General features: G+C 33.5%; 1 protein-coding gene and 1 long non-coding RNA gene across 2 annotated transcripts; one reads left to right on the top strand and one right to left on the bottom strand.

Annotated features, from left to right (window-relative positions):
• The first annotated feature begins 1,404 nt into the window (after positions 1-1,404).
• LOC142621248 (uncharacterized) lies at positions 1,405-4,765 on the top strand. The gene is made up of 3 exons (XR_012841732.1): positions 1,405-2,167; positions 2,506-2,866; positions 4,313-4,765. It is a non-coding gene; the product is annotated as an uncharacterized LOC142621248 (long non-coding RNA).
• A 1,166-nt stretch (positions 4,766-5,931) lies between these two features.
• On the bottom strand, positions 5,932-9,366 carry LOC142619125 (uncharacterized; the record flags this gene model as incomplete). The annotated part of the gene is made up of 3 exons (XM_075792192.1): positions 5,932-6,312; positions 7,008-7,122; positions 9,112-9,366. Coding segments are annotated over 3 exons (444 nt in total), but the record flags the coding sequence as incomplete, so codon positions are not given.
• Positions 9,367-23,688: the final 14,322 nt, after the last annotated feature.

The raw sequence follows: 23,688 nt of genomic DNA, 5'->3' as shown, positions 1-23,688 counted from the left end.
TGCCCCCCTTGATGTTGGATCATTGGACTATTTCATGAGGTGAATCTGTCACATGGCCAAGAGACAAAAAGATAAGTGCAGTCCATTGTATGCTTTTTAATTTCTCTCATCATTGTTTTAAAAATTTTCAAGGTGCAAAAACAATATATGCATGCCACTGCAAACATTACAATCGAAATTATTTTTTATCTCATTACATATCATATATGTAAAGTCATGCATAGATTGCAGTCAGAATGATTAGTCTAGCTAGGAGTAGCATCTAGCTTCCTCCCTAGTTGAAAGTTCTCTAAAGTTGTGTACTAACCTTCAACCAAAAAAAATGCTCTTTTTTTTTTTTCTTTTTCTTTTTTTCTGTTTAAGAGAACAGCTGCGTTTTCTGTTCTAGTTCTTGTTCCTTTTATTTTTGTTTTGCTCCGAAAATTCTTATTAATTTAAAGTATGACAACAGTTATATAACTTTTCCCCACTCCACTTGTTATATAGCTAAAGACAATCAGGATTCCAATTCTAAAATGTACAAACTTTACAATCAAATGTAGTTATAAAATTTAAAATCTTCAGCAACGAGGAACTTGATAATAACTTTTATGAGGAATTGATTTGGATATTTAAAATATCTGTAAAGAACAAATCATTAAAACAAGTTCTTGATACGTCCAAATATCAACATTATTAACAATTGATCGTATCGGAATTAGTCTTCCTAGAGGTTGTGTCTAGCTTCCTCCCTTGTTGAAGGTTTTTTAGGGTTGTTTTCTAACTTGAAACCAAAGCAGATGCTCTTTTTCTAATTAAGAGAATAACTGATTTTTCTATTCATTTCTTTTTATTTTTTGCTTTTGCTTTTCTCTGAATTTTTATTATTTAAAAGTACGACAACAATCATAAAGTTACTAAAATGACTTGTATTAGCATGTTTGAGGACATTGTTATTGCAATTCTCATAATGCAACAATCGTTAGAATCAAATCATGGTTAGTGATGGTTCAAAATTTTCAACCATGAGGAGCTTGATCATAACTTACCTTAATGGGGATTTAATTTTGATATGCAAAATTTCTTCAATGACCAAGTCATTACCACGTTCTTGATACATCCAAATATTGTCATGTTGTTGACAATTGATCAGTTCATTGATCAACAGAGAAAGGTCTGCATCAGCAGCAGTAATATTCTTGGTGAACTGCTTAAACTATCAGCATTGGGAACCTAAACTTGTACCTATATGTTAATAGATTTGCCATCACCAACTAATTGAGAAGCTCTCACAGGAGACAATCTTCAAAGTTAAAAGCATTTAGTCCAATTTTATGTGTCACCAGAAAAATGTTGTGAATGACTGCATATTACTCAATTGTTAGACCTGTCTTGTCAGAGCTGTCTTGTCAGATCTGTATTTACCATAAGAGTAGCGCATTTGGATCTATTACTAAATGACCTTAAGCCATCTGATGCCTTTATTCAATGTTGGGAAATCATCAAAGACTTCATCTTCCCATGTAATGCTTGTCAAGAAGAATTGGTGAGACCTTTATAATATTTGAATTTCATTTTTAAAGTGTCATATCTTTCTTCCTTTGATTTCTTATTTAGATATTTCTTTCATTCATTCTTTCTTCTCCTTCCTCTTTTACTTCAGAGATTTAGGAGTTTAATAGGTGCCCGTGACATATCTTTTTTCTATTGTGCTTTCTTGTATATATAATTTAGTAGACAGGTACTACCACATGTAAGTGCCCCGTTACTTTTTAATAGGAATAGTTTGAAACTCTTTTTATATGTAGTACTGCTCTTTAATTGTTTAAGCTTTTACCAAATAAATTTTGTGCTATTTCCTCTTGATGTTCTTGAAGTTTTCTAACTTTTATACCTTTAACTCTAAATGAAATTATTGACTGAAATTTGTACTTACCCATATCAGATCACGAGCAGGGCAAAACTGTACATGCTCATTTCACAGGATAAAACAAACCAAAAGACTTATCTCCATAGGTAACTAAGCTTGGCTACCCTACCAAAGTGACTCAACTAGAATTAGAATCAAAGGATAACAGAAGTTAAACCTGAGCATACAACAAACTTAGCCATAAATTACTAACCTAATTCTCTGGTGCATATTCAATCAGGCAAGCAACTGTGCAGAAAAGGTTGAAAAATAAAGAAGGTATCCTGCTTTGATTGATAAGCCTTGCTCTAATTGTTATTGTTGTTTTGATGCGTTACATCCAGAATATAAGTTTTCATATTTTTCTGCTTGGTTGTCTTTTTAGCCTGATGTATTGTATTTTGTAGTGGAACGATCCTACAGTTTCATTTTGGTGTCTTTTGTCCAGAATTTAAGTTTAGTCGTGTATGTGTGTGTCAATCTTTTTCAATAATACTAAAAATATTATTTCGCTAGGTTATAAAACCCATACTTTAGTAATCCCTCAATTAAGTCAAAATAAGCTACTACTATTAATAGGTATTTAAACTTATCTTTACACTTTGGCTTGAAAACAGGACCTGATTAGAGAGCTGTACTCTCCACAAGTGGCTGCTCAAATTTTAGCTATCCCTATCTCAAGCTGTTGAGTTACTGATAAGCTGCTATGGCCACATACAACACAACATAGTGAGTGAAACCAAGTGTCTTGTGCAATGAGGAAGAGAACTTGGATCCTTTATTCCTAAAGCACAGTCTTGCTTGGGCTGTATAGCCTCAACACAATGGTGTTTGAGGACGAGGACCTGTGTTTGGAAAAGAAGAAGGTTCCTTGGCAACTTGCTACGCTGATTGAAGAACACAAGTGCAAGGGAGTTGGAGAACGCCAGTGGTGTACATTGGCTGTGCATGGGAGTCACTAATGAGACTAAAGCCCAGGTTACTCTTGCTTCTAACTCTTTTATGAACATTTTTTGGGCTTGTAACTCTATTACTAGAGTTAACTTTAGCAGTCTGGATAATATATAGCCAATTTGTTTCAATAGTGGGACTTTAGAGTTACTTTCAGCAAAAACTGTTCATGTTTAGTTGATGTTCTCCACATGTTAATAGATAGTCAAAATTGCCAATGAGCTGGGTAGCTCAAATGTTATTTTCTACCCCCTCAAATTTTATACCAACAGGTAATCACAAGGCTCATGAACCTGAGAGTTGCCTTGGAACGTCAATCAACAAGGCTAGCCAAATTTGGATAACAATGGTAAATTATTGATTCTCCCAAAAGTTTAAGCTATTAGGAAATTGTGAATTTAATCATTTAACCATAATTTTAACACTTCCTCTCACATGTGGACCTAAACCTCTTCCTAAAAAGTAGGGCCCAACTTCTGGGGTTTTTAACATTTTAAATTAAAGATAGAGTGGAGTAGGATTGAACTAAGGATCTCGTGCTCTTATACCATAGTAAATTACATATTCACCTAAAAACAAAATAATTACTTAATTAGTAATTTATCAAAGAGTGGAGATAGGATTGAACTAAGGATCTTGTGTTCGTATAGTTGCAAGTCGCAACTCAAGAGTTATCAATAGCAAAGTTGAAAATTACTAGATTATAAGAGAATCTAGCTAAGGAAGAAGCATTGCCTTGCAGGCTTGCATTTAAAGCAGATAAAAAATTAGCTCACAGTTTCTCTTAGCATCTTCATCATACATTTTGTCATAGTGAAAGGTCTGAACTTTGTACAAAAGGGAAGATTAATGGCAACATCACTCAAAAAGATCAAAAATTGACAAACAATGCAATTATGTATAATCCTATCTAGTGACATTTTTACTTTTTACCTCATATAAATGTAAAAGAAAACTAAAGTAATATGACCTGCTTGAACACTTTCTTCAGCTACTTTACACTGCTAATACTAAATTAATTAGTGGATGTATTAGTCATAAAGTTTCCAGATTTCACTAAAGCATTTGTACATGATACATCATGATGGAACCTTGATTGTATATAGATAGATAGAAAGAAAGCCATATGAATAAAAAAAAATTTTATAGCTTTTCAAAAAATGTTTTACGAGCAGGACTTATATAGCTTGGCACTAGGAAATTACGCAAAATGTGTAGGAGTAATTGTCATCAAATTTCCACTATAGTACTAATCCCAGGAAAAAAAAAAAAGTTTTCATAATAGCATGATAAAGCATATTCATCCCATTACCACCACCACCAGCAGAAGATTTTGATTCATTAGAATCTACTCATGCATGTGTCTCACTCTCTCACATCTTTGAAAATAGTTTTCCCCCATTAGTTAATCTTCTTGAAAAATGGGTCAATGCAAGGTCAACACAAAAATTTGCACTTTGACTTGGAACACAGGACCTGATTAGGGAGCTATACTCTCCTGAAGTAGTGAAGTGGCTGCTCAAATTTTAGCCACCCCTATCTCAAGGTGAGGAGCTACTAATAAACAAATATCACCTCAATGTAACACATGGTGATATCAAAATTAAGCTACTGTTGAAAGTAGGGGGAATTCAGGTAATGGATTCTCATTGGAGGGTCATAGCTCTTAGATGGAGACGTCAGTGGGAATTGAAGCTTCCTTTGAAGTTAATAATTGCTATGTGAAAGTTTGGCATAAGGACTTACTGATTAAAACAAAATAGTGAAATGAAACATAGTGAGTGATAGTAATTGTGTGAGGAAGAGGAAAACTTGGTTCATTTATTCTTGAAATGCAATCTTGCTTGGGCTGTATTGTTTGGATAGATTTGAGCCTTAGAACTGAGTTCATTTCTCCCTGCTCTTTGAAGCGGTGGTTGGCTCAGTGGATAGAGGATCCAAATTTTCAAAAACAGGAATATATTATGTTCTCTAGATTGATGTTTAAGGGTGCAAAATAGCTTCTAAATAAGTGCTAATGCTTTGTTTTGCAGGTCTGCACAAGTCTTTAATGCACAACAAGCAGATCAGAGTAACTGCAGGAAAGTACCAAGGCAGGTGTTTCAAGTTGTGGAGGGTTGTAGGTTGCTGACAATTGAGGGACACTAGTAAAGATAGTGTCAACGGGATGGTTTTGACTTTGTAGCCAAATCAAGTGTCGGCAGGATGTTGCAGTTCTTCCATATGCAATCAAATGGCATGCAGCTAGATGCCACTGTTCGGAAAGCATTAACTAAGGCTATACAGCTTGGTTTTGTAGACTTGTTTCCATAATTTCTATGAGTGGAGGACCTCTTTTTGAGAAGAAGGTTTCCTTGGCAACTTGCTGTGCTGATTGAATATTTTTGGACTCTACTACCCGCCAACGCTTCAGACATTATTTTGTATTAATCAACCATACCCAAAAAGAAAAGAGAAGACGAAAAGAAAGAAGTTAAATTAACACCTTTTCTGGACTAATTTAAGCTATGGCATGCAACTACATGCAATCATTAACATTGTAAGACATCATATAAGAGATTCACGTCCTTGCGTGAAAATCATATTCAACTCTCCTTTTAGATTCAAATAAGAGCAATTGAATTAACTATCTAATGGCTCTGACCTAGTAGCATGCTTTATTTTTTTGGTGCCGTACAAATGGATTGTTATGTCAAACTTCTATCAAATACAGAGATTGAAATTTCTCTTCCTTATGTAAAGGTTGTTATATATTTCGATTGTTTTTATTTTTCCCCATCTGGGTCTTTTGGGTCACATTAAAATAATTTTTTAACAGAAATTTGGCTCCAGCCAAAGTCACATTAAATAATTTTTTTACATAAAAACTTGGCTCAAATTGGCCAGAGGGTAATGATAAGAAGATAAATTAAGTTTAGAATGACATACATTTTGTTTGTTATTGGAAGGTTGAAATTTGCGTAATTGATTTCCAATTTAAATGGATCTATAAGCAAAATCACCTAGTCTTTTCAAGCAAAAAAATGGTTAATTTCTGCCATGCTGCAAAAACATGAGCATTTGGTTTCATCCAAGGTTAGGCAAAACGTATTAAGAAATCTCATTAGTACTCGTTCTTTTTTGTTTCAATAAATATCACCAGTGAACTTATTGAAACTCTCATATAGCTCATGATGCAAGTCCATTTGCAAAGTCAAAAAATTTGATGGAAGGGTTCCCACTGAAGTTTTAGAATACATTTTCAATCTTCAGATATTATAAATTCTCCAAAAAAGAAATCTTTCAAATATTAAAAATAATTTGAAACAGTTACATCTAAAATTAGTAATAAGTCTTCAACTGCCTTCTAAATACCCCCCCCCTGCCCTCCTTCCATTTCCTTTTTTTTAAATCTCTTTTTCAACGAACGCAGCAAGCTTTCTCTTCTTGTCCTATCCCTAACGATTTTTGGGCATTTGCTATACCTTTTGGATCTGCAATACAACAAATCACATAAACTACATTACACATCAAAAATCAGCTATTCTGTAATGGAAGGGAAACATGTCAAAGGTTTGATCGCATGACACAATTTTTTTTTTTTTTTTGACTTTCAAAGAACTTGAGTGCAATCATGAGACCAAGATTAGCATGTTTTTAAAAAAATTTATAATAAGCATGAGACAAAGTTAGCTATTGTTTGAAAAGATCAAACCAAAATATAGATCAAGAGAAATGTCTACCAATTCTAAGTTTAAAAGTTTTGCAATTTAAATCACTTGATTGGACATTGAAAATCTTTCTAAATTAGTTGTATTCCCTGGATTTATATTTCTCAGTCCTTTTAAAAGATGTAGGAGTCAATCCCATTGTAACTTTCAGTGAAGTTGTAGACTTGATAGCCCCAAATGCATTGAAAAAAGGTTCAGACCTTCAACAAGCATATACTCATTATGCTGAAGAAATTGCACAACTCTAGGTTCAGTGAGAGAAACAGATTACTAGAAAAATAGAAATAAAAGAGAGAAAAAAGAGTCAGGGGGAGCAGAAACAGAAGCTGCAAAGGAAGACTAGGAAAAAGAACCCTCAAAAGTAATTAAGAGTGACATCGTTATCTTGTTCTATAGAATTTGTAATATATCCCATCTTCTCTGCTAGCTATAAATGGCACAAAGAAATCAATACTCACCAAAGAATTGAGTGAAAATGCGCGTAAAGAAGTTCAAGTTGCGGGAAACATTGTAGGCCATGGCAGGTGGAAGAGGTTTCACAATGGTGTCAATGCTGAATACTCGTTGAAGAAACTGGATACACAAAACTCAAAAGAAGTACCATATCACAAACTCAATTATGAACGAATTTAGATGCAAAATTATACAAAGTAAGCAGATGGAAGAAGAAAAGAGGAGTAAAGATATTATTGAGAGCCAAACAAACATAGATGTAAACTGAATAAATTCCAAGCAGTGAGTGATGGATAGGCTATAAAAGTCTCAATCAACAGAAAAACAGAACATGACAATAAAGACTATATCAATTAATTGATATATACATCCTACAGACATGCCCTTGCCCATAATAACAATGTGGATATTGATGGCATTCACACACACACACACAAAAAAAAACCCTCAATCAATTTCAGTGATCTACATCATAGAAGGCACAAATATGTAACCTCACTTCACAAAACTGAGGCTTCAACCATATTAAGAATCAACTATATGAAGCCTCAATAATAAGAAGCTTCAACCTCAGGTTAGTTGCCTTACCACTTATAACAAAAGCTTAAACGACTAAGAAATAGTAAATTTAATCATCTAACCATTATTACAACACTTTCTCTCACAAGTGGGTCAATACTCCCCTTTAATAAGTAAGAGCCCAGCAGATTTGATTTTAAACTTTTTTTAATTGAGACGGTAGAACAAAGATAGGGTTAGCTCAAGACCACCTAATTTGATACTATAATAAACTATCAGATGTCCCAAAAGCTGAAACTGTTAGAAAATAGTGAGCTTAATCATTTAACTATTACTCTAATTGTTTGAAACAAAATGACCTGCCATGATCTATCAACTTGAAACTCTATATTGGGTAAAAGTTCTCATCCACTGCAAGAATAAATTTCTTCTTTCTTTCCTTCTGCTTTCAGTTTTCCCTGCTGGGTAGAAGTTATCAACCACTACTACAATGGGTTATCCCCAGTTGTATTTCTAATTTGGTTTAGAGAAGAAAAGGAGTTGCAGCTAGGTGTGGCAGTGGGTATCACCTGGGCCTTCTTTGCCTCGAGAGGCCCACCTTATAGTTTTTTTTTTTTTTTGGGTAATATTATTAAGGTTTATTATTTTAATTTTTATAGAATTGTTTTTTTATTTATTGGGAAATAATATTATTATAATGAGGTAGGTTCCCAAAGCAAACGTCATGGGCTACTTAATTCAGTGAAAGAGAGGGGAGGGGAATTTAATGCAGCAAATCCCACTGAGGTGCTTGTGGGGCTGTTAACTGTAAAATTTCTTGGGTTTCAAGAAAAAAAGATTGTATTTTGAACTTTAAAAAGCTGCATTAGATTTGTGTGATTGGAATAGCATATTTATTTATTTATTTTTGTTAAATATATTTAAATAAAATATATATATATATATATATATATATATATATATATATATATATATTAAATACAGTTTGTTGGTTGTTTTTTTCTTTCCTGAAATTAATGTAGGAATCAAAAGTAGAGGGAATCCCCTAAAAACAAAAAAGTGATAAAAACCTGAGGCTTTGAGTAGTTTAACCCAGAGATATCATAGAGTTGCAACATATTGGCCAACTGGTACGAGCTCACATTCCCAATTTATCCTTAAACAAATTAACAATCTCTCATATAACACATAACTCAAATCTATTTAAACACAATTGAGAACAACCAGGAATCCCCAACACTGCAAAAGGGTACACTACTAATGACAAAGACATGAACTTTAAACAACCAATAGCAAGTTACTAGGAAACTAAGAATTGGGTAACCAAAGATACACATATTAAACCAAGTAATCCAGAATTTTCTCAACTGGGTAACCAAAGAAATACAATTTAAAGCAAGTAATCAAGAAACTAAGAATTGGGTAACTAAAGAAACAAAATTTAAAGCAAGAAATCAAGAAACTGATAATTGGGTAACCAAAGAAAAAAACTTTAACGCAAGAAATCAAGAATTCTCTCAACTGGGTAAGCAAACAAAAAAAAAAAAAAAAAAACCAAGAAACAAAAATGAAAATCAAGAAAATAGAGACCTGGTAGTTACGTTGAAAGCTGTAGCGAAGCTGGGGATCAATCTCGACGAGTGAATCATCATCGTAATCGTCGTGGTCGTGGTCGTGGCGTTTGGACTCGTCTTTCTTCTTGCGAGGCACGTGTATCACTGACTCGGCTCTAGGCTGCTGCTTTGTGACTTTGAGCTTCGCGTCTTGGAACTCTTCCGCGGCTTCCTCTTCGCCCCTCCATGGCGCCGATGACTCAACTTCTTCCCAATTGCCATTTTTATTCGTCGGAGTTTACACAGAGAGAGAGGTGTAGTGTTGTTTGAATAGGTGATAAAGGTTTGTGTTTGGCTTTGTGGGTTTTTATTGCTTGCATTCTATGTTAGGTTAAAGCCCATTCCTGTTTCGTGTGACCTTTAAATAAGAAGGAATAGTTATAGACTTAAGCTTCGTGTTTGGTTAGGGGCATCTAATTGATGAGGATTTATGTTACAGATGTAACAATTTTCAAAATAGTAGACTTGTTAGGTTTTTACTGATTCTTATATATGTTTTATAACAATTGTCAAATTTTTTGTACATTTGGAATTATTGTCTTTCATGAATATGATGTTTTGGAACTTTAATGCATGCATATGTAACTATAAGTATACCTTCTTTTGGTTTATAAATCTATAAGTTCCTAAAAAAAATACTAATCTATAACTTTTCCTAAAAATGTGAGTTAATAATGATTGCTTAGATTAAGGGTCTGTTTGGATGCAGTTGAAAACTGAAAACACTATAGAGAAATAATTTTTAAATATGTGAATAGTACCGTGTGACTTATTTTTAATGAAAAAGTTGCTAAAAAGTGAGGTTTGTGGGTCCCGTGAACAGTGCACGAGATCCACTAGTGTGCATTATTCACACAAAAAAGTCAACAATCATGGCTCTAAAAAAAAGCAAACGTTGGACGTGGGAAGCGCGTTTTGCGCTTCCCAAACACTCCTCAAGTCACCAAATTGGTTTTGGTATACTAAGATTTTGGGGGAATCTAGATGCGCATTAGTATTTAGATTCCTTTGAGCTCTTTGCAATAAAATATGAGAATGTATCTTTTTTTAAGATTACTGTAAATTGTAAGTGTTAATTTAAACCAAACAATTTGTGAATTAGTAAAAGTTCAACAGAAATTGCTTGTGTAACTCATAATTGATGGTGCAAAAATGGAATATTAAGGCCTGGTTATTGTCACATGTTAGCCCTGTGGTGTGTGTCCAATTCTTGGAGTTCCATGTTGTTGATTAGAAGTGTGCTCATATTTGACTTTATTTACACTATTATGCACTTCTCTTGGTATCTTTTAGACAAGAGACCTAGCTTGGGCATGGCCTTATCTATATCATACGTGATACATGTGCATCCTATCTTGTCTCATGCATGTGAATTTGGTTTAAACCATTCAGTTTTGCTTTGACCCATTTATCTTTCATCCTTTTATAGACTTTTGGCTATTGGGCTTTTTATTGCCAGCTGTGAACATTGGTGTTGGCCCATTGATACTTAGCTTATTTTGTGAAGTTAATTAGTTATTTAATTTTTTTTTTTTTTTTGCCACACCATTGCGTTATTACTTAACACACCACCAGAGCTTTTGTCTCTTCAACTTTATCTTCTCTAAAATAAATCAGATTTGTAAAATTTAATATGATCTATGACTATAAATCCAGGACAGACAACACGAGTTGTGCAAGTTGATTCAGGCAAATTTCTTGAAAGTTTCAGCATAAACATGGGGTGCATTACAAATGAAATGGCTGAGTTCTTATCCCAAGAAAGGACCGTGAAAACTTGATTTTTCTCAATCTCCTTTGTGATTTTTTTTTACCATAATGATGATAGAATGGTAAAAAATTTCCACCATACAATGTCGGGCAACAAACTATGGTGGTTGTTAGTCATTATCGGGGGAAAACATTAATTGATTTGATAATTGTTCAACTGTAGTGCATGTCACTTTTTTCCCCCCTTTTTCTATGCTGTTGGTGATGTTATTTGCCAAGCTAAGTTGATGATTTAAAAAAGAACCCATGATTTGCGATCATTAAAAGATAATTGTTTTATATATATATATATATATATATATATATATATATATATATATATATGTGTGTGTGTGTGTGTGTGAAGGATCTTAAAAATAATTGTTAAAAATGATTATTCCATCCTTTTCTATTTTGATTACTAACTGATTTTCTATTCTGGAATGTCCCACTTTGAAAGCTTAATAACACAATTTTATAATTTTTCAAACTAGTCCTTTATCATTTGAAAAGTCAATACTGATTTCCATTTGCTTTATTTGAGTTTTAATTAAGACTGGTAGCTTTGTGTTTTTTTTTTTTTTTTTTGAAAATTAAAACTGAAAATTTTCAGTTTTAGAATTTAATAACTTTTTTTTTCTTTATTTCCAAGATAATATTCCCATAAAATGTATTTTTTAAGTAACAAAAAATGGGAGAGAAAATATAAATGACCAATGCAAAAAATATTTGAATTTGTATCATAATGCTTCAAGGTAAATATATTTAAAACAGTTTGATAGCTACATCTTTATTATATGTCTTGTTCGTGTTATAATGAATTCAATGTAAAGTTCACTCAATCCTCCTGCTTCTAGGTTCCCAAATCTAAGGATTCTAGTACTTAGAATTGTAGAGTTTGCAAACTCTGAGAATCTCTCCCCACCCTCCTCGCTGCCCTCCCTATCCTCATTTAGAAATCCACAAGCAAAACCTCATTTTGTTTGCATGACAGGTTTTTCAAAATGAATAAAGTAGAATTCCATGAATTTATGATTGCAATTGAGGATAAAGTACAAAAAGTTAATAATGTCACTAATTTTAATCAACAAATTAGATGAAGATACAAGAGGCACACACCATAAATTAATAATTGTGATTGAAGAAAAAGTTCAAAAAGGTAGTAATGTCACTAATGGAAATCACAAATATTGTGAATAATAGATAGTATTGAACACTAAGTATTCTAAGTATTACAAAGACTTAATAATTTCTCAACACGTTCTGATTTTTCCCTTTTTCGTTTTATATATTTTGTTTTCTGTGAAATTCAATAAGCAAGAAGGAGAAAAAGAAGAAAATTGCACGGTGAGTTTCAATTCAATGTTCTGAACAGCGTAACCAGTAGTAGAGAATTCACACAGGAGCAAGTACAAAGCAAGCTCACTCTAGTGAACTTACTAAAACCCTACAGGCATAGCTCATGCGGTACAGCAATTCCTTTTGCAAGGTCATTAATTTTTTAAAAACATGTACGTACGAAGGAAATCTACTGAATTTTAAGATTAAATTTTCAATATTTAGAGATATGTTAAACAGTGTAAAATTAGTTACTGACAACATCAAAAACAAATGAGTTAAATCTAAAAATTTCCAATAAGCTCTTCACCTAGATCACTATATATTACACAAAGAAAAATAGTTGGCACGTTCAATGTTTTAATTAAAGAATAATCAGGCTGTTGGGCGAGATCCCTAATTGCTTTTTGTACTACATGTTGATGAAGAGCTTTGCACCCAGCCGTCATTGTAGTCTCTCATAATTATATTCCTTTTTTATTTTATATAGTTGAACTGTGTCCTCATTTACAGCTCTATCAGTTTATCTCTTTGATTCCCATGCCCATTTTCTAATACACTGTTGGGATTACTTACATTTTACACCCTGAAGATTGCTTAGATTTTACACCTTTAAGTTTAGTTCTGTTAGCAAAACTTCACCATCCGTTAGTTTTAAACTATTAAGTGATATGCTGGCATGTTAATGTGTGATTTTTTTTTTGTTTAGTGCCAAATTAGCTTCCGAAAATGGCGTTGTTTCACTTAAAACAAAGAGCACTGCTGGTGCTTCCAAAACGGTGTTATTTTAGGAGGCTAATTTAGGGGGAAAAGAATACACATCAATACACCAACATGTTATTTAACAACCAAAACTTACGGAGGGTGGGGTTCTGCTAGCAGAACTAAACTTTAAAGTGTAAAATGCAATTTCTCAAATTTCAGAATGTAAAATTCAAACAACCCTAAATTTTAGGAGTGTACTTTGCAATTTATCCTAATTTTAACAAGCATTTATGTAATATGCAGTTATGCACCGAATTTGGCTTTCAAATGAATTAACAAATTGGAATCAGAAGTTGGTTTTAGCAAAAATGGCCAAAACTTTGTGGTTTGTTTGTTTTTTTTTTTTTTTTTTTTGCTTTGTCTTTGTTTTAAAAAAAAAATCAAAATAGTCAAAATGAACGAAATCCATTGTCAATGATCCATAGCCGACTCCAACAATTTTGGACTATTTTAAGTTTTGTTGTTGTTAATTTGTTTTTCCTTGAAGATAAAAAGAAGCCAGCAAGCAATGTGCACGCCTATATACACTGACGGTGGTGGCTATAGATAACGTCGTTACATATTGCTAATTAAGGTCATCCCATGTCTTTCTCAACAAAAAAAAAAAAAAGTTCATCTCATGTCCCATGTTTTTCTCAAAAAAAAAAAGTTCATCTCATGTGCTACGCTTAAAGAAGCCAAATAGGGGGAAATAAAAAAAAAGGGTTCAAGACCAAATTGCATTAAAGCTCAACAAAGGTGGTGGTTATAGGTTTTTTTTTTTTTTCAAAAAAAAAAAAGTGAATAGAACAAAAGATAGTTGGTCAAAAATCAATATAAATACAACTTTATAGCTGATCACCAGGAAATTACTCTTTCTCCTCTTTTCGAGAACTTACTCAGTATGTTTCATCAAATTTCCACTTAACTACACTTATGACAAAAAATAAATAAATAAATAAAAAGTCTTCACTAAAGCAAGCAAAAAAAGCTAAAGAAAGTAATATAAAGTATATAAACAAAAGTTCAGGGTGAACTCAAAAAGACCAAATGAGGTTTGGATCAATAGCAAATACATTCCCTGCACTTCTAATTTTGTGTTATTCACCCCTAAACTTTCAGTAATGACAAAATTCTTATTTCAGGATCACGCGTGGTGCACGTGACCATTTCATCATATAAAAAAAAAAGTCGGCCTTCAGTTTGAGGCCCCCACCATATATGTACAATTCAACTCTTAAGAAATTACGCTATGAGACAATTATTCTTATTACCAGCTCATAGTCATGTCGTAAAGAATGTTGTCTAACAAGTTGATGAATGTTAGTGACCTCAAATGCTTGTATTTTTTATTATGTCCGGCTAAAACCTCTGCTTAAATTCTATTTCTGGTTCCAAGTATATATAGCATGTTGCATCAAATGCATTGTTGCTCCCTTTCACACTAGAGTTGCTGGAGATTGTGTTAAGAGTTGAGACCTCAAGTTGTGAAAGAATTGAAGGGATGACATCAACATCATTATCACATGTTCGTATTTCCAACATCACTTTTATTAACATCAATAAGCAAAACACACTATCTCAAGAGTTGTAAAAAGTATTAAGAAAATTTGGATATCTTGTAATTAAGCCGAATCTTATACCTAAGAGCACTAGCATTTGAGTGGCCAAAAAAGTTATATTTTACAACTTAAAAGTTATTTTATCTATTATACCAATTCACTTTACAATACATCCAACTTCTTAATTTTTATATTTATACCATCTCATTTAAATATTCAATTTTATTCATTCTTTATTTTTTATTTATTTATACCATCTCAATTTTATTCATTCTTTAATCTTTTTCCATTAAAATAATATTATTATTTTACAAGCAAGTGAATAGTAGGTTCTATATATACAAACCACTGCTCACAGGTTGCAAAAAATTTTAAGAACCCATACTCGGATGTTGGGTAATTTTTGAGCTTTTAGATGCAAAATAGAAACTAGGGGGTGTTTACAACCCATGCTAGTGCTCTAATCATCAGGAATTACTCAACGTCCTATTGTCTTCTTTTCATGAATGTAGAGTGTGGGTCACACTACTCATAAGCCTTCCTTGCCAACCTAGTTAAGTTTGACCAAAAAAAAAAAGAAAGAAAGAAAGTTACTATCAGTACCTCAGATTCTACTGTAATGATGCATGTTGTCCACGCCATAATGATCTTTTCAAAAACGTGGAAAGTAGGCTAAGCTTGAAAATTTGTTGGAGTAATTTTAGCACTACCTAAAAAGTTACCATTTTTATTCTAATTAATTTATATAACAGATTGTGATTAATTATATGTCATTTTTATATGATCTTAATACTTTTTACTCACCATTCATAAGTTGCCACGTAGATAATTATGGCAAAAATTGCACATCTTTTTATGCTACTAGATTTTTTGGACTCATTGTTAAGGGTACTGAGGAGCAAAAATAATAAATCATTGTTATAGGTAACGTAATTTTTTATCAAATTAATTTGAAGAAAAATTCTTCAACTCCCTAAATTATTAAAAGGCAAAAAATTCATTTTAGTCTCTACATTTTTATGCAATTTTCACTTGGGTTCTTATATTTTTTTCATTGTTTTTAGTCCCTAGTTAGAAAAACACCTTTTATTTTCGTCTTTTTCGTCAGTGCCCTAACGGCAAAATTCTACGTAATAGATGAAACTATTAAAATAATAATAAAAAATTTTATTTTGACATTAAAAAATGTAACGTCAGCATCTAAATTAAAAAATTAATTTATAAATTTTAACTAAATAAAAAAATTAAAAACAGAACTAAAAACTAAAAATCACATTAATTGAGAATAAAGTGTATCTTGAACAAGAAAAACAAAAACATAAACCCAAAGAATACAAAATTAAAATTCAAAAATCCAAAGAATACAAAATTAAAATTCAAAAATTACAAGCCCAAAAAATAAGACCAAAAAATTAAACTATAGATCCACGTAAAAACACATGCCCAGATGTTCTAGCATTTTCTTACCCTTTCTTGTCAACCAAACACAAAAACACAAACACAAACGGATTTCCACGAAGACCAAAACCAAAAACACAAATCCAGCAACAGATCTTCCTTGTCAACCAAACACAAAACCAACAAACACAAACCCAGTTAGAAGCAAACAATTAAAAACAGTCTCAGACTCTCTCTCTCTCACTCACTGGCCACTACTCTCCCTCACTCACACTCTCTGCTATCTCTCTCTCTTTCTCTCACGGCTTGAACCTTCATGGACAAATTCAAGCTGTGCTACTCCTTCCTCAGACCACCGTTCACCATCTCTGGAGTTCACCGTTGTGCATCTCTCTCTCTCTCTCTCTCTCTCTCTCTCTCTCAATTGCAACCAAATCAGTCAAAACTATCTTGAGTTAATTGATTTCGCCATTGATGATGGCCGTCTAAGTGTGGGTTGGTTGATTAGGCAGTGGGTGTGGAGTATTCAAGCTGGTTGGGTCACGATCTGGGTGGAGGTGGTGGCTGGGTCGTGATTTGGCGTCTAAGCATGTGTCATTGTCGTGGATTGTTGGGTAGCACTGGTGGTGCGTTGCCGTCGTGGTCACCGTTATGGGTGTGTGTGGGTTTTGTTTTTGTTGAATTGTGTTTGTTTGATTTGTGGTTGGGTTGATCTGTGTTTCTTTTGGTTGTTGATGTTGTGACTTGATTGTTTGATTTGGGTATGAGGCATGGCTATGATGGGTTTTCATTTTAATTTACCAGAGCAGGGCTATGATGGTTTGAGAAGAAATGGGTCTGATGCAGAGAAATTTGCTAAAAAGTGAAATTTCCAATGCGTTTGAGGTGCTCCTTCCCGAGGCGTTTTGAGTTGTACTCTCTCACAATAGCCCCAGTGACCCATCCCAGTGCCGGTTTTCTTGTGTTTTTGTTTTTGATTTTCTGGGGTTGTGCTTGAAATTTTTGGGTTTGTGTTAATTTTCTGGGTTTGTATTCTTTGGGTTTTGAAAATTTTGGGTGCTCAATCTGGGTTTTTTCTCTCATCTCACATTAGATTTTTTTTAAATTTTTTTCTTAACCAATCTATGGTATTTCTGGGTTTTGGCTAATCATGTGTTTCAGCTGATATTGTGTTTGGTTGCCAACAAAACAATGACTGAGTTCGTGTACTTGTTTGTTTTTGCTCAGAATAAAACTAGATCTCAATTTATATTATTTTTTGTTTTTATTTCTGTTTTTTCCTTTTTCTCATTTAGTTAAAATTCATAAATTTTTTTTAAAGATGATGTGGCATTTTTAATGCTGACGTCAGCATTTAGTGTGTCAACGATACATTCCTGTCACGTAGGATTTTGCCATTAGGGTACTGACAGAAAGGATAAAAATGAAAGGTATTTTTCTAAATAGGAACTAAAGGCGGTGAAAAAAGAAAAGAAGATAGGGATCAAAGTGAGAATCACATGAAAATATAGTCTTATTAAAATCATAAAGTCGTGTCTTGATTAGACATGCAACCATTATCATATGAAAAAGATGGGATTGGATTTTGTGAAATAATTGCATTGCAAGTTGCAATTATCGTGATGTAAAAATTAAAAGGTCTTGCAAGTTGCAAGACTAGAACATTTAATATTTTTTTGGCAAAAATGCACTTTGGGTTTCTACATTTTGGGTCAATTTCCATTTTGGTCCCAAAATTGATTTCTTTGCTAATTTCATCCCTAAAAAAAGAAAATCGTTTTTAAAATGGTCCTTTCCGTCAGGCTAGAAACGGAGAAATCCTACGTGGTTAACGGAATGTTCTGTTTGCTGACGTGGCGCTGACGTGGCTATTAAAATATTATTAAAAAAGATTATTTGACATATTTAAATCCCATGTCAGCATTTTAATTTTTTTAAAATAAAGCCACGTCAGAAAATTTATATAAAAAAGAAATTAAATTTTTTAAAAAAACCTTAAATCTAATTTAATTAAAAAAAAAACTTGTTTCTCAAAAAAAAAAACTTGGTGTTTAGTGTTCTTCGTGTTCTTCCCCATCAAACCCAGGAAGAACTCAAACCCACATTTCCAGAAAACAAACCCAGCAACCAAACAACAAACACATACCCAGATCGGCAGAACCACAACAGCACACCACAACAGAAACAAAAACCCAAACCAACAGCACACCACATGGCCAAACCCACAAATCTGACCACCACTTCCACCGTTGGCCACCAGCCACAACCCCAAACCATAGCAGCAGAAAAAAAAAATAAATAAAATAAATAAATAAATAAATTTAACCACAACAAGAAATCACCACTTCCTCCTCCACCACTTCTCAAGAAATCACCACCATCCACAGCAAGAAAAAAAGAAAAAAAGAAAAAACCCACAAACCAAATCAACCAAATCGGACCACGACTCCTACGATCCACGCTCCGACCCATGAACAATCAGACCCACACTTTGATCCACCATTCGATCCACGCTCACGACTCCTTCGATCCACGTAGACCCACAAAGAGAGAACAAAGAATAGAGAAAGAGGGAGAGAAGAACAAGCCTCCGCGATGTTGGGTGCTGGGTTGGTGGGTTTGGGTCTCGGCGAGAACAGAGAAAAGAGGGAGAGAAGAAGAAGCCTTCATGACGTTGGGTGCTGGGTTGGTGGGTTTAGGTCTCGGCGAGAACAGAGAACAGAGGGAGAAAAGAGAGAGCAAAGAAAAGAAGTGAGAGAGGGGAGATAAGAATAAGCCTGAAATGAAATAGCTCCTTTGCTGTGGGATGATAGGTGTTGGTTTGTGTTTGTTGTTTGGTTGCTGGGTTTGAGTTCTTCCTGGGTTTGATGGGGAAGAACACGAAGAACACCTAGTTTATTTTCTTTTTTTTTTAGAAACAAGTTTTTTTAAATAAATTAGATTTAAGGTTTTTTTTTAAAATTTAATTTATTTTTTATATAAATTTTCTGACGTGGCTTTATTTAAAAAAATTAAAATGCTGACATGGCATTTAAATATGCCAAATAATCTTTTTTAATAATATTTTAATAGCCACGTCAGTGCCCCGTCAGCAAACAGGGCATTTTGTTAGCCACGTAGGATTTCTCCGTTTCTAGCCTGACGGAAAGGACCATTTTAAAAACGATTTTCTTGTTTTAGGGATGACATTAGCAAAGAAATCAATTTTGGGACCAAAATGGGAATTGACTCAAAATGTAGGGACCAAAAGTGCATTTTTGCCTATTTTTTTTTAGAAACAAACATATACAAGGAAGAGAAAAAAAAAAAAAAAGTTATAACACAAAAACACATCACAAACTACACTCAAAAATCATGGTAACCTTTAAGGGAATGAGTAAAACATTGAATAGTTTAAAAAAAATTATGATCTAAATGTAGAAATTAAAAGTGAATTTTCAATTTTCAATCTTACCTATAAATTCACTATTCCATGCTTTATAACATGTATTATTGCACCTTCACTTAATTATGAAAGTATTCGTTTCTTAAAAAAAGGAAAATTATGAAAGTATTTTAGTCTAAACCTGGAAAATGTATTCGCTATTTTATTCAATGGATGGGATAAATCAACACAATACAACTAAAAATATTATTTATTAGGTTAACAATTAAATACTTAAAAATTTAATCAAATAATATTTTTGCTATCTTTAAATTATTATTTTTGTTATCAACTTGTGTGTATATATATTAAAATAAATTTTGTAGATAACATTTTATTTAAAAAAAAAACAGTGGACTTGGTCAAGTGGCTATGTAAAAGCCACAAACCAACTAGTTAGTACTTTCAAATAACCTACATTGTAATAACCTGGTGTGTATGGAAGTTTATGGGAAAGGAGATTGTACATGCCTTAGTGAATAGTGAAATATTAAAAGAAATCTTTTTTTTTTCTTTTTTTGAGAGAGAGTTTTAACTTATGAGATTCACTCCTGATAATAGTTCTTTATCATCAAACCAAGACATCAATCGATTTTTAGTGTAGATGGAGATTGAATCTCAGATTTATTAAAAGAAATCTAAATACCCATGTTTGTAAAAAAAAGTACTTTCAAGTAAGACAATGGACGTGGACTATCAAATAAGGTGAAGAAATGTAGGTTGTGTATTGTATACAAGAAAGACGCAAAAGATTTCAACCCATTTATGGCTAAGAGAGGAAACAATGGCTTCACTCCTCATGAGGGCTCGATATTCCCCAAAATAATTTCGGCATTTCGACAGTGATAGTGGAAGATTACAAAGCCATGTGAAGTCATGGTAACTCTGATTCTGAGGAGTCAAGTGAGTACAAGGAATGTGGTCAAGAATCTAGTGCGAGTGACCTCGCAAGTTGATAAATTTGTTTTCTCTTAATTACCTGTATGTCACTGTCTTTCTTCTCAATTCAAGCTTTGTTGGTTGTTGCAATTTCTTTTTGTACATTTGTTAATGGATTGCGCACCATCTATTTGATTAGAGGTGTCTCAATGGCAATCCTAGTATTGAAGACAAAGTTCAAAAGGTTAATAATGTTACTTATGGAAATCAACAAATACTGTTTATGTATTCTTTTTTTTTTCTATGTTCTTATTTTCAGACATTTAGTACCTTAATAGATTATAAAAATATAATGTCAAGTTTGAATGGAAACAATGCTATCAGCCTATCACATGCATTGCCTCATTGATCTGTAATATTAATAGTTAAGCAAGAAGTATTGGAGGAAATCACTATTGAAGGATTCCAAAGATTCTAGGACAATTATAGTAGGAAGGCAAGCGGCACGCTTGTAAAGGTTATATAGAGTTTGTGCCTTAAAGGTGTCCCCTTAGTGGTTTTTTCCATTTGAGAAGTTCTCCTATGGTTTTCCACTTTGTAACCAAATGACCGTGTCAATCTCTTTTTTCATAATCACATTAGGGTCTAAATCTAATCATTTATCATATTTTTAAAATTGGTTGATAATCATCTCTCTCTAGAAGCTACTCAATCAATCAAAAAATAACAATTAAAAAATAAAAACAGAGTCTTATAAAATAAAATGACTAAGGTCTTATAAAACAGTTTTATAAACAAATCTATAGCCAAGGTAGAAGCATTGCCTTGCAGTATCTTCATCATGCATTCTCATAGTGAAAGGTTTGACCTTTGTACAAAAGGGAAAAGATTAATGGCAACATCATTCACAAAGATCAAAAATTGACAAACAATGCAGTTATATACATACTCTACAATCTGCAAAGAATTAAGCCCAATATAATCCTACCTGGTGACATTTTTACTTTTTACCATATATAAACGTAAAAGTTTTTCTCTAAAATTTGAAAAATCAACAAACAATTCAATGAAAAGAAATGGAACCAATGAAGTCATTTCATGAGAAGGCATGGAACAAATTAAGTTGTTATTGCCAGCCTCGATTTTTTGGACACCCCTTCATTAATTGGCATGTTCTGTTTTTTAATGAACAATTATGTTATTTGCAGAGTGATCCCATTATTCATTTTCAAGAAGCATAGTCATTACTACCGCGCACCCTTGGTGCGATGGTCACTCCACAAATATAAGTGCTTGTGGGGTGTGAGGGGCAAGAGCCAGAGTTCAAGTCTCCAGGAGGAAGTTTCACACACACACACACTTAGATTAGACTAGAATAGAAATTCTATCTTGTATCAAAAAAAGAAGCGTAGTCATTAGTTTGAAAGGGTAAAGATTCTTCAGTTGATGTCAAAACAGCTCTAATATAAATAATCTTGATGTCAATTACGTACTTTCCTTGCTCCTAGCCTTCACTTTTTTTCCCCACATTATTTTTTACTCTCTTCATTTTCAATTTCTAAATGTCTAAGTCATCCTATCCGTGTACTTCTATATTTTGGTTGCACCCTTTGCCTTTTGTCATAAAATTATTCCTACTTATCATAGAGAGACCAAAAAATAAAAATCAGCCTTAATAAAAAAAACCCCAAATGAAATTACTCTAAATAGGAAAGAAAAAAAAAAGTAAAACAAAAAACTGAGTGCAAACTTACCTTGCTCCATGAGATAATTTCCACTAAGCTTTTCAACTTTCCACTTAGCCTAGTATTTAAAAATAAATAAATAAATAAAAAGTTTTCCACTAGAGTATCTATGCCATCCACGAGACGACAACGTCTAAATTGAAGAAAGTAATATTAACAAACTTCACAGAGGATAACCATGAAGCTAAATTTATTGTCCCACGATTTTTTTTTAAAGCCTATTGCCCCAAAAAACTTGCCATTAGAAAACTTAAGTTATTATAGAAAATTTTATGCTACAAAAAAAGTTTTTATAGGAAATTTAACATAACTTTAGAATATGTTTCAAAATATAATTGTAACTTTCATATATACGTACAAAACATACATTAAAAAGAATTTAGAAAGAAATAGAAATCCATAGGATTTTAAGGCTGTGTTTGTTTTGGGAGTAAATGATTTCCGCAAAATATTTTACACCCGGCTCCATGTTTGGCACCACCTGAAAATAGAATTCAGTTTGACCAAAAAAATCCTTGCCAACCCGTAAAATCATTTCCGTTCCTATTTTACCTTCAAATGCTTTCCGAAATTACTCACTCCTCACACACTCCTCTCACACACACACCAACCTCATTTCAGCTCTAGCCCATGCACCAACCTCAACTCCACACACAGTTCGACGCTAAGCTCTGGCCGCCCAGCCAAGCCAAGGCCAACCCAGATCGTGCCGCCCCCTCCGCCCAGATCACGTCGCACCATTGAGATCGCACCCTAGCATCGGCTCGTTCACACCGAGATCGCACCCCAGCACCGGCGAGATCGCACCCACTCAACCTCACCGCCATGCTCCACCCCTGCATGTCTCCGATCCACAACCGCCATCAACACCCCCGCCATCATCAAAGCTACCCTCCTCCAGCTCCATGAGCTCTGATCCACATCCAAGCTACCCATCTACCCACATAACACAATCCCCATTTCAGCAAACCCACACCCACCTTGCCCAATCCACACCCACCCGATCTAGTTGCCACCGTCCTCCGTTGGTACCGATCTCCCTCTTTCCCAATCTGGTCGTCGCCGTCCTCCGTTGATACCGATCTCTTTCTTTCCCGATCTATCTCTCACTCTTTCTTCCTCCTCTCACTGAGTATATTATGTATATATTGTGAATAAATGATTTTATTTTTATTTTTGGTTGTGTTAATTTTATATTTTGAAATTTTTCTGTTATAAAATTTGTTTGGAAGTTGAGAATATGGTTGAGAAAAATGTGAAGCATTTGTAGGAAAATAGCATTTTTAGAATGTTACCAAACACCAAAAATCGTTTTCCGGACTATTTTCCATTGCAGAACCAAACACTTAGATTTCATTTTCCTTACGGGAATTCATTTTCCCCTGCATTCATTTTACACTTGGAATTCGATTTACATTGAACCAAACACAGCCTAAGATTACATTTTGCTGTTTAGAGAGAAAGTCCTTATAATATATGTTGATGACGACAAACGGTAAGGACTTGATTTGGTTCCTAAGCCTAAAGGAAGAAGGATTGAGGCCCAAAGCAATACAATAAATTTATAGAGAATAGGTTGGGAGACTAGGTTTTAATGGATCAAACAATGATCGTAGTGAGCCGAGATGAAATGAAGAACTAGAATAGAACTATTTTGCACAAAATAAATCGTCATCGGCACAGTCCGAGGAGAGTGAATCTTATATATATATATA

This window comes from Castanea sativa, chromosome 12 (genome assembly GCF_040712315.1).
Source record: "Castanea sativa cultivar Marrone di Chiusa Pesio chromosome 12, ASM4071231v1".
In the NCBI taxonomy this organism is placed as follows: domain Eukaryota; kingdom Viridiplantae; phylum Streptophyta; class Magnoliopsida; order Fagales; family Fagaceae; genus Castanea; species Castanea sativa.
This window is presented reverse-complemented; position numbering and strand designations above follow the sequence as displayed.